General features: G+C 40.0%; 1 protein-coding gene across 3 annotated transcripts in view; it reads left to right on the top strand.

The window, feature by feature from the left end:
• Window positions 1–12327, top strand: part of fras1 (Fraser extracellular matrix complex subunit 1) — a 225099-nt gene that overhangs the window by 192878 nt on the left and 19894 nt on the right. For 2 of the 3 annotated variants that reach the window (XM_034872869.1, XM_034872871.1), the window contains exons 43-49: window positions 3140–3403; window positions 3543–3731; window positions 4338–4457; window positions 5313–5492; window positions 9187–9311; window positions 11284–11424; window positions 12065–12292. In XM_034872869.1, coding sequence (XP_034728760.1) covers window positions 3140–3403; window positions 3543–3731; window positions 4338–4457; window positions 5313–5492; window positions 9187–9311; window positions 11284–11424; window positions 12065–12292 — 1247 coding nt within the window. Of the gene's footprint in view, window positions 1–3139; window positions 3404–3542; window positions 3732–4337; window positions 4458–5312; window positions 5497–9186; window positions 9312–11283; window positions 11425–12064; window positions 12293–12327 lie in introns of all 3 variants that reach the window. The other variant, XM_034872870.1, reaches the window with a different exon arrangement.

Below are 12327 nucleotides of genomic sequence, written 5' to 3'. Positions count from 1 at the left end.
CACCAAACACCCCTCACTAAAGAATACACTTGTGAACGTTTCTCTTGGGTCACCTACAAGTAGTATAAAAACTTCTCCAGTCAAACAATATGGCAGCATAGCTTAGTCTGTAGAGAGGAACTTTGGATATGGACCAAAGTATGGTGGTGGACTGGTTGCTGGAGAAGTGCCAGTTCACCTCCTGGGCACTGCCAAGGGGCTCTTAAGCAAGGCACCGATCCCACAACTGCTCAGGGTGCATGTCCATTGACAGCTGCAGCCCCCTCACTCTGACATCCGTCCATTATTGTGTGGTGAAGTCAAGGGCAGGTTATTTGATGGAGTTGGCAGTTCAGTTTGACGAAAGGCTACAAAAACGCTCGAAGGTATGACTCTACTACACGCCTGTGGCGTCTGATAAAAACAATTGCATCAAATGCGGAAGAATTATGATTGCAAATTAAGTACAAATGGTATTGGTATCCCTTTAAGTGTACTGGACTAATATTGTAATTTTTTCAAACGTGACCCAGCCCAACACTGTAGGCATTTACATCTAGACGTACAGTATGTTGTCTTTTATTAAATCATGTTGAAAGTCTCTTTTTCAAGAGGCAGCATGGAAGTAAAACATCCACTGAGAGAAAAGGACATGTCCTTTCAAATACTTCTAATTGTCATTTGCCCATAAGATGCATATATGTATGTATGTTTGTGTTTTATTAGTGTGATACATTTTAAACCAACCATTAAGCAGTAATTATGATGCAATAATTATTGATCTTCAAATTTAATGGACCTACAGAAGTGTTTCAAAAGCAGATTATCATGTACATTTACATACAGATATAGCATATTTACTGCAGGTAACCATTGGAAATTATGCATTTATACTCACACACACATTGCTATTCACAACACGTATACTATCAGATATTCCGCACACACACACACACACAGCACAAACTAATAAACGGCCCAGCAGAGAGTTATGCTGAGGAGTATCCAACATGTTGATAGTAAATTGTTCTGAGTGTGAAATAGATTAACACGCATACACACACAGACACAAACACACACTGACACAAACACATACACGCAGGCACGCACGCACGCATGCACACATTTGTAAACAAATAACTCTCACTTCCGACACCTAAACAGTTTAAAAGAAGACAAACACACCGTTGGTTTGCTGCAGCGCAGCACACTGACTGCAGCCATTCCTCACACGCTCGCTGCACACGACACAATGACACACACTCAAATCAACTGACCTCCAAACACTCTGTTTTCCTGTCGTCTTCTCGCCATCCCAAATTGAGTTTTCTCTCCTGCCTGACAAAGCCTGGTAGACTAAAATAAATTCATTTTTACTGGACAAAATATGTTTTTCTTACTCAGCAATATTTTGTCTGACCCAATTTTAGACCCAAGTTTACAGATCCAGGAAAAATTCAACGAAGAAAGTGAAGAGCAATAATAAGTGATTTGTCATGCTGCAATACTGTCAAATGAGAGACAAAAATCTAAATGTTAATGAAAAATACCAACCCCACTTTAATAAGGAAAGCCAACCCGTTTGTATGGTTGATTTAATTATATAAAGAAGAAGAAGAAGAGAGTGGCAGTGCAGAATAAATTACCTCACATATTTATGAATTATTTTTGTTTGGAAAGCATTCCCTCTTCAAATTTCAGCTCATGTCAGCAGAGAAATGTATGTTTTGATTGTTTCATCTTGTGAATATAAGTAGACAGAAATCTAGTTAGGAGCATGTCAATGTTTACTTGTTTTACTATGTACTGTCTAGTATACCGCCTATAATCAATGTGATCAATTCAATACTTAATCTATGACATGTTATTCTTTCACTACCCATGGACATATTAGGAGCAATATTTCCTCAGGGGTTTAGATGTCAGGTAATATCCAATTTAGTTTCTTGCCTAAATGTTTAATAGGCAATTTTCTGCCACTACGGGGTCTCTCAATCAAAACAATACCAAAAGCCATCATCAGGCAATCAAATGTAATGTACCGTTACCTTAAATAAGATGACAGATTTGTGTGGGTTTGAACATTTTTGGAAACCTTAGGGATAATGGACATGGAGGTCTACTTTTTCACTTGACATTTAAAAGTGATTAGGTTCCGTATTATATCTAAGTGAAACTGTTTCATTGTATGGAATCAACTTTTTACAACCAGTAGGAGGAGGATTGGGATCCACTTTCAAATGTTTGACCATGTCACGATCAAGAGTCTCTGTCCATGAATATCCCTGCTTTTTATTTTAAACTTGTCCGATCTGCACGTTTTTATCATCTGGTGTTGATGAAGATACATTTTAGACCACAAAACACCTCTACGCAACTGTGGCTAAACATTATTACATTTTTTCACAACAATGGGAAATTACTGAATTTTTAGTCTTGATGACAGTGCTCAAAAAGCCAGTTCAGCAGATGACAAAAATGTCCATTTGTTACTGGCTGGGTGTTTTTTTGAATTTACACTCCTCCCGCTAGACACCTGCTTTGGGCCATTCCTCAAAACTGTCCTGATAAGTACACATCTTGGTAAGAATTCTATAAAAACAAAAATGTAAGGGATCCTTATTGGAAATGTTTGTGCAAAGGAGCTTTTTAGGTACCAACACAAATCGGTCAGAGTGTCGAAACACGACACAAAATCACACTGAAAGCTGGCATGGAATGGCTGTTCAGATTTATGTGTTCATGTTAAAAGCAAATATCAAGGGATGTGACCAAGGGGTTAATGTGTTCTGTTTCCTCTCACGATCTAATAAAACATTGCGCAAAATATATTGTCATCTGCTCTTTTGTTGTTGAGAGAGAGAGAGAGAAAGTGAGAGAGAGTGTGTGTGTGTCCTCTCATTATGCTCCAGGATTTAGGCTCAAATCCCTTTTAAACCTGGGCTTTGATTTGAGGAAGCGGTGTAATTTAGTGGAATCTAAAAAGTCTCCTTAGTTTGTACAAAGACCTTTCCTAACTTTCATGTAATGCATAAAAACATCCAACATCCTGTGAGATAATCCCGGTGCTGAACCAGATACCGTGTGAGGTGCTGCTTTATTTAGCTAACACACACTTAGACTTCAAAATCAGACCTTCAATAATTTCTCATTCCCTCAGGCAAAATCCGCAGACGGCAGTTTTACTCTCAGCCACTGGAGAACGGCCTGGTCCTCACACAGGGAGCTACCTTCACCTACCAGGACGTCCTCGACCAGTTGCTGGTCTACACACCTGAGACAGTCAGTGGAGGTGCTGATGAAATGGGATTCACGCTCACTGACGGCATCTATACATACACTGGCCGCCTGGAGTTCACCATGGACGTCAGGAAGCGTGAAGGACCCAGAATGACCGTAAACAGAGGCCTGCAGCTCCCAGCTGGTAAGAGGGGAGGAAGAAGGGTACTAGTAGCACATCATGTTAATAAAAGGTCTCAGCAGAGTTTGAAAAAGTGTGACAAAAGTCTTAAATTAAGCATTCAAAGGGCAAGAAAGATACTGGGTTATCTGAATTATTTCAGGATCTTCGTCCAAGATCACAGAGCAGAATTTGAAGGGTACAGACATCGACTCAGACAGCCTGAAGCTCAGGTACGTCCTGACCAAAGACCCTCCGGTCGGAAAACTCCAGCTCAGCAAGAGTGACCGAGTAGAGGAGATTTCTGTCAAAGGTCCCGTTCAGAGCTTCACTCAGGAGGACGTCAACAAAGGTTTTTCTATTTTTGTTGTTTTTTGTCTTTCTCCTAGTTTTAAGTTCCACACTATTCCCTGTTCTATTTGTACAAATGTAACCATTATAGAAGTCTTTCTTTTTTATCTTCTGTAATTCTGCAGAAGGCTTTGCCATGTCCCAAAGAAATATAGTCGGCGAGTGTTTAGTTGTTATCTTTGAAGTGACGAGAAATGTTCTAACAGAGAGTCCTTTGGGAAGCCAAAGATATTTGTCATAAACGTATACAATACAGCGTGGTGGTCAAGAAAATAAATCCCCGCATGCTTAGTTTAGTCACAGATTTTCTCAAATTTGACGTCTAAACCTTCTGTGATGGGAACTGGGATTTGGCACATTTAACGATAGGCAACTCACACCAAAACAATCTAGATTAATAAATAAGAGATAAAAAAGAGGCTGTGTAAGGGATATTGCTACTTAATTCAAAAGGTGGAAAAAAGATTCTTGAAGAGATTGTAAATCAACACGTATTTAACTTGACTTTTGAAATGCTGTTATTTTTCCCTAGCAGTCAATGTTAAAGTATGCAAGGAGCTGAAACACAACAGTAAGTTTACACTGAGTGTGTGTCCCTGTCTTTCAGGCCTGCTGCAGTACACCCACGAGAAAGGAGAAAAGGGAGGCAGCCTGTCTTTCAAGTTCAACCTGCTTGATTCCGAGGGCAACAAACTGATCGACCAGTCCTTCTTCATCAGTGTGCTCGGTAGGGTTTCCTCCATCCCCCGTTAGCTGCAGCGATCAAACAGGCTGAAGTGTTCCTTCATTTAGTGAAGAGAGAAGAAAGCAATCACAATAGATTCATCCCTTTGTCCTGCATGCTAGCACAGAACCTTGGACACATCCTGATTATGAATTGTGTAGAGCCACTGTTAACTGTTGAAAATTGGTATAGATAAATACATACTTTTTTCCAACTACTTGTATTTTTTTTTTAGAAAATGTCAGGGCAGAAGAAGTGCAAATTTAGTCCACTGTATCATTAAACTTCAGTGTCTCTCAGTCAACAGGATAGTTTCTTGTCGCTTGTGACGGCTAAAAACACCCAAGCTATATTTTTCCACTCACCTCCTTCTGGGGTCCAACAGCGTCCATCACGTCTTTATTATTCCTGCACTTTATCCACTTTTTTCTCTCTTCTGCTCTCCCAGATGTGACTACAGGGAAGCTCTCTGTTCATATCTCTTATTCCCACAATGCCCTTTGATTACTTCTCTGCCCTTCTCTCAATCTTTTCTCATATGTTTGTCCAAATCTCTTAAACCTGTATACTATTTACTGGTTTTGTACTTATTGTTTCATTTTTTCCAGGACCTTAATACACCCCTCTCATCTTCCTTTCTTCTCTCCTCTCCCTCTCCAAATCAGTCTGTTTCTTGAGCATGAGAAATCGGCTCTGAATAGTTTTATCTCCTCTTGGATGAATTGTTTTCATAAACTCGGGAAAGGCCACCATGCTTTACTAATAAATCTTTACCTGGAGGGTTTCTTTTTCTTTCCTTTCATGATTTTCCTCCGCTCCTCTTTTACAATGACTAATCTTCTTCTTCTCTCCCCCCAGAGGACCGTCTACCTCCCTCTGTAGTGGTGAACAAAGGCCTGGTGCTTGATGAAAACTCAGTGAAGAAGCTGACCACGCTGCAGCTGTCGGCCAGTGACCAGGACAGCGAACCGGGCGAGCTCATCTACCGCATCACCAAACAGATGAGCCTGGGTTACCTGGAGCACGTCATCAGCCCAGGTACCAACAGAATCTGTGTTTCTGGTTTTGGAACTCAGTTTCCTATTTATAAGGTCATCCCTATAATGGAGCATATTAACAGGCGACTATCTGTAAAATCACACCTCAGGTGACCTAGGTGAAGAGGAGCATTTTGTATGAAATACAGGACTTAATGAGACACCATGAGAGATAACATTTATACTGGCAGTGAGCATTTGAAAGAAAAATGCTTCTCAAAAACTGCACTAACACATCTAACGAGCTCAAGAACAACATTATTATTTACCACAGGAAAGGCCTAATAGTGCTGTGTAATGTATATTGAGTTAAATGTATGCCTCTTACTTAATCCACTTATAATGCTACAGCATGCATTAGAGAAAATAATGTTTTAAAAAAAGAAAATCGTTTTATTACTGTTGAAAACAAATATGAATGTTGTGTTATTTCTAAGGCTTACAGAAAATGCTCAGAATTTTCACAACATTGAGTGTTGAATATTGTCTGTGTGTGTGTTGGGGGGGCGGAGTGGAAGTGGAATTTACAGAAAGATTTATTCTGTCTTTGATAACTCTGCGCACACACACACACACACACACGGACACACACAGACAAACACATCACAAAATTCCCTCATAGTATGTTCCAAAACTCTTACAATACAACAACCTTTTATGAGAATCAGTTTTTTTCCACAAGGAATTTAAAAATTGTTTTAGAGTGTGTCATCTTAAACTGTATTTATGCAACAAAAAAAATGAAAACAAACAAAATGATGCATCTTTCAGCCACAAAGAGCTGATTATTCACTTCTGTGCTAATGAGCAATCCTTTCCCCAGCTGAATGGATTCCACACATCACTGAAGGCCCTCGCAGCATGCTAATTAGCTAGATGTTAACACGCTGTCCGATCTTCGAGCTTCAGTTCAACTCAGAGCCACAGAGCAACTCTGGATAATTACCGCTATAGCCATTCAGCCAGACCGTCATTCCATGCTAACACGCATAGCTAGCTCCCTGCTCCTGTGGGATAGCTTGTCGGCCTACAAGGAATGTCAAGGTAACAGCATGGAGAGATGAATGCCCACGTTCAAAGCCAGAGTCTTCAAAAGGCTTATTAACTTACTAAGGTTATGACACCTTCTCTCTGGTGGAGCGTTTGTCAAAAAGACACTTGCCGCACAAATCAATGATGACTGCAACTCACTGCCTAGCCTCAAATTCCTCTTATGTTTACTGCAACTTCTGTTAGAGACAATTCTGTGGGGTAAGACTTTAGGCTTAGACTTTCATAAAGGTATAAAAGAATAGAGAGCCCAGATGCCCATGCTAAGGAAAAGATGAAGTTCAGCCTTTCATGAATTTTCTGTCAGGACTTCAGTGTTCCTACAGCAGTTCAGCAGTGGCAATTTCTTGCCACATCACTCCTTAGAAACTGTTGTCAGCAACTCCACCAATCAGAAGTAATGTAGAATTACTTTCAGTGCTTTCAAAATGATGTATACACAGTCAGAGACAGTCTGGCATTGCCAGTCTTTCCTCCACAGTGCCGTAGAAGGGGGTCTGGCTAGTTTTTAGAGAAAAACGTGCTCGGGTTAATTGACATTTCTTTAAACCAGTCAGAATTGCCAGACAGAGCCACGCACTGTGCCTCTGCAAAATAGCCTCAGGAAGGAACTTGTTTTGGTGGAACATGCATAAGTTCAAAGGTTGTTTTAGTTGTGCAACAGTAAACTCAAATTTGACGGACATCCGGCTGAAAAGGGGGAGATCCAGCGGCACTGGAGCAATCCTGGAAGGGGAACACCGTGGATTTAGACTAAGTCAGAGAAAACTAGAGAAATTACATTTGTTTTGCTGGCTGTGTGGAAGTCCAGGTATTTGGACAGCTTATCTTCAAGTATCATTTTGTATGTGGTCATGAAAGTTTGCTGACTAGAAAAAAAAAACTGTGGCCTCCTCACTCACAGAACTTTAAATCATTTACAATGAGTCACTCCTGACCAGCTCTGCTCTGGGATATCAATTATGTCCCAGTGTCATACTACATACTGAAGATACACAGTCTGCACCATATGTTAATATTTATAGTGTACTTTTTGCAGTTTGTGTACAGAAACCCACATAGTTTTACCATTTAGTACTAACAGGAAATGGTGCGATACATGCGCCATCAGACGACAATCCTGCTGAGACTTTAAAATGTCACTGCCAATGATAATGCCATAGAAAGCATAATGGTTGTTCAATCTGTGTGAAATTAAACTGTACAGCTCTATCCCTATTGACTTGCCTATTGAGCATGGTACTGTTTTTTGTTTCTCTAATCTATTTTTTCTAGTAAGTATTGAAGAAACAACCCTGAAAGCCTTTTTCATGATGCTCATATCATGGAATTAAATCAGATTTGCACACACAGCATTCAGTCTGTGTTTATACTTCTGGAAATCAACCTATTCCCTGCTATTTTCTGTCAAGACAAATGGAAAATAAATTTCCATTTATTGTGATGGGGCTAATAAGCAGGTATTTTCATCTCTGATTGAGAATATTGCCGCTGTCTCCCTGTGTGCCTGTCCTGATTACGATGATGTATAACCTTCCAGCTGGGTAATAGATGACACAAGCTAGGAGGACCACAGACTTCAGCGTGTTTCCCTTTGTCAAAAGTTGACATGAAGAAGATTGATGTTGAAAAGGCTCATTTTCCATTTCCTTAAGGCCGTTGGTTCCTTAATGCCCCCCCCCTTTTTTATTATTTGACCTGCCTCATTGTTTGAGGGAAATAACTTGTCAGTGAAGTGATTACCTTCACATCAAAGCCACTGGTGACAGGAGAGGTCCCTTTATAGATGATTGACTATCCCTTCATACAGTAACAGGCCTGTAACAAACAGTGACAGCCTAGTTTAAAATATTTAAATATCAGTTAATGGTAAAATGCTGTTAGCTGTGAATTATAGGACTCGCATGCTCTCATATGCAGGCATAAATACCTTTCTACACCCATCTGGTATTAATAAAGCAATTTATATGATAACATTTTTGATTTGTTAAACTGTCGGCTGTGAAAATAACAAATCAAAGATGGAAATAGTAGAAAATGGACACTTGCTGAACTTCTGTCCATTCTCTCCCCACCATGCACCATACATAACTAATTAATGTCAGTGTCACACACTGAATATGTCACAAATAACCAAAATTACATTTCAGTATCACACAAAGAACTCCATTGGCGCCTTTCTAAAAGTTTTTATAAGTGTCTTTAAGCAGGCAGATATGACAAATCAACAGAAATTGAAAATATGTTTTTTTAGACAATTACCTTTAATTTTACACAGAGTTGTGTTCGATCGCTGCAATCAAACTTGATTAACTTTCCCAGTGAGATTTTATTCATGAAGGCTTCAGAGAGTAAAACAGAGCTGGAATTAGTTTAGTTAAAAAATGTAAAAAAAGCCAACTAAGAAAAGAGAAAATGAACTCGGTGTGTGCTCTGAGAGAAAATGGAAAGGGAGGCAGGGGTGACTTATAAAACTGTCAGATTGTCATATTGATAAAATAGGTAGAAAACAACAAAATGCATAATTAAGTAACACAAAGTGAGTGTGGCAGCATGTGTTGCCACAAGAGTAGTAAGTGCATTTCTTTTTTAATTATGATTGTTCCAGCTCAACTAACAGCTATTCTTCTTCTTTTTCTCTCCAGGCGACAGAATCAGCAGGTTCACCCAGGCCGACCTGGCATCACGTAGCATCCAGTACGTCCACAAAAGTGAAGAAGAGAAGCATGCAGACCAGTTCTCCTTTACAGTTTCCGACGGGACAAATGAGGTGAATAAGGCCAGCATCACTCTAAAGAACAAAAAGGACTTCCAAGACCTGTTAGGGGTGCTGTGGTTCAGTTTGGTTCAACATCATAGGATCTCTAAATGGTACCTTGAAGACTTAAGTCTGGAACATACTGGCCCTGTTTATACTTGCGTTGTGTTCAGGTAAACCAATCAGATTTATTTACTGCCTACGTCACTTCAACTAGAAGGTCAAATGACCCAGCACACAATGTTTATGTCCACACTCTCAACAGTCACGTTAGTGTTTGTGTCAGTATATTATTTTAGTGAAGGGGGCAAAGTCTTGTTCCCCAAGAGCAAGAGAGTGTCTCAGTAGATCATTTCCCTTTCATTCTTGTGTGTTTTTGTGGCAACATTCAAATATATTATTTCACCAAGACCATGTTAAAGACAGCTGTTCTCAAGGCTATAGGATTTTGGGCCGCTACAGTAAAAAATAACAAATTGTAGCTCTTTTGTCTTTAAGAGCTACATAAGTGTCAGCTAAGTGCTCAGTGTTAGAAATCCCTCATCACATAATCAAAAGTGTGGGATAAGACAACTCTGTTCAGTTCTGAAAAGGCAGATGGGCATGTGCGTGATACGTGCTTGAGCCTCTTTTAACAAAAATAAACCCCACTTGGCACGTCGGCGTCTCTCTCTGCGTGTTCTCATGATAATGAAATAAAGACAGACAGTGTTCCCTTTTCATATGAAAGACCTTTCAGAATATTTTGTCCTTGGTTCTTTTGTCTTGAGACTAACCTTTCCAGACTGAAATAGTGACACAAGGCCAGTAAAGGTCCCCCCTCCCGTTCGCCTCATACATAAATCTGCCTTGCTAATCCAGACTAATGAGGACCACAAGGACTTGAGTAAACATCTGAAAAAGGTCATTTGGCCTTCACGCCTGGCTGACTGCAGTGTGTGGCTTTTGTGGACACTGTAGTGGTTAGTGTTTGTGAAGTGGTTTGGTGCTCTCTTCTCTCCATGGGCGGCCTGTTCAATTTTCTGTTAGAAAAGAACGGCAAAATAATAACTAAGTGTTCTGCATTAAAGACGAGTTTCATTGCATTTTAAGTGTTACTAAAGCAGAATATTTATTCTTGTTATTGGTGAGTTGAGATTGCTCAAGGGCATAGAGTTTCTGTAATAACTGCGTGTTTGTGCTATTTGGGTTAAGTCATCTGGGTTTTTACAGATGTGTCAAATTTCCAGCTGAAAGTGACTGCAAATAGTTTCTCAATTAACTGAAACATATATACATTTGTCAGCAAATTTTCGTTTTATCGATTCAGCGATACCAACATCTTTGCTCTCAGTGCAGTACTGTTCATTGACAAAAACATTATATATCATCGATGTCCTGTGTGAATGCCGTGTGTCTCCATAAAAAAAACTAATTCTCCGGAAAATACAATAGGCTTCAAAGATAGGTTTTCATTTTTTCAAGTCAGTCTTGGAATAATACACACATGCCTATAAGTATATTGAAAGAGTTCTCAGCCACTGTAATTGTTTTTCTTGTTCATACTGGCTTTCTGTGCAAAAATGCATTCAGCTGAATTTAATATGAGGTTTCAGCAGTGTGAACACAATTGAAGTGGGTATCCACTCTTTACCTATGTTACATTAGGGTATGTCAGTATTGTTTTATAAATTTGAAAAATGGTATGTAGCCCTACTGCGTTAAAGAAGTAGGACTGAAGAAACACTATATCCTTTAGTTTAAATAAACATGTGCAAGTCACCAAATTTGGAAATACATAGTTGTCTGTAACAACTATAATCCTAAACTGAAGTTGAAAATGATGCACAAGAAATATTTACCAGTGAACACAATTAGTGATGTTGACTTAGAAAGATGGAAGAAACAGAACATCAAAGAATCGATATGAACCCAAAAATACCTGTAGTAATAACTGTTTAGAAACAGAAATCGCGTCATATTGTCCTGCACATGTTGTCTCCAGGTTGCCCAGACTTTCTACATTACCATCAAGCCAGTGGACGACTCCCTCCCTCTGCTCCAGGTTCCTGGCATGAGGGTTCAAGAGGGAGTGAGGAAGACCATCACTGAGTTTGAGCTTAAAGCCACCGATGCAGACACTGAGGTAGGACGCTTAAAAACCTGAAAATCTTCTGCAACTCTCATTATTTATTTTACTAGTTTAGAAAAGAGCAGGACCTCCAAATAATAGTTGGTGATCAGCAGCTAACCTGGCCAAACTGAGCTGTGTAAGCTGTTGTTAAGAAAGCCGGCTGTTCTCTACAGCTTTATTTTTTTTTGTCAACAGCATCACAAAAAAGATTTCCTCCGCCAGCCCCGGATACATGTTTATGCTGTTAATCCTATCAATATGCCATCTTCAGCGCACTCCAGGAGTTCTTTTGTGATAATTGGGATTTCCCATTTGTTGTGGGCATCTACTTTCTCCGAATAACAATTACTACTTCTATTGCAATTTCATTGTCTTCATTACACAGGATGTGTAGCCGCTGAAGCCGGGAAGGAGCTTAAGTATTCAGCCGTGGGTTGTGGAAATTGCAAAGTCATAATAATAAACATTATTTATAGGGAAGTAAATGGTAGATGTTTAAAAAGAAGAAGAAAAAAGAAACCCCCACTGTTTCTGTGTTTTCACTGAACAAACAATGGCACTCTAAATTGACTTTCACCAGAACATCCTCGCCACTCACTCATAACTCTTTTCTCTCCCTTCCTTTTTTCTGCTGAAACATAACTTTGTTCAGGCGGAGTCCATTGTCTTCACTGTTGTCCAGGCTCCTCGTCATGGCACCATCGAGCGCACGAGCAACGGCCAGCACTATCGGCAGACGAGCAGCTTCACCATGGACGACATCTACCAGAACCGCATAAGCTACAACCACGACGGTTCCAACTCACTCAAGGACCGCTTCACCTTCAATGTGGCCGATGGCACCAACCTGCTTTTCATGGTGGAGGAGGGCGGCAAGGAGGTGTGTGTGTGTGTGTGTGTGTGTGTGTGTGTGTG

The sequence above is a fragment of the Etheostoma cragini genome, chromosome 5, assembly GCF_013103735.1.
Source record: "Etheostoma cragini isolate CJK2018 chromosome 5, CSU_Ecrag_1.0, whole genome shotgun sequence".
Classification (NCBI taxonomy): Eukaryota; Metazoa; Chordata; class Actinopteri; order Perciformes; family Percidae; genus Etheostoma; species Etheostoma cragini.
The sequence above is the reverse complement of the archived record's forward strand: the minus strand, read 5'-3'. Positions and strand labels throughout refer to the sequence as shown.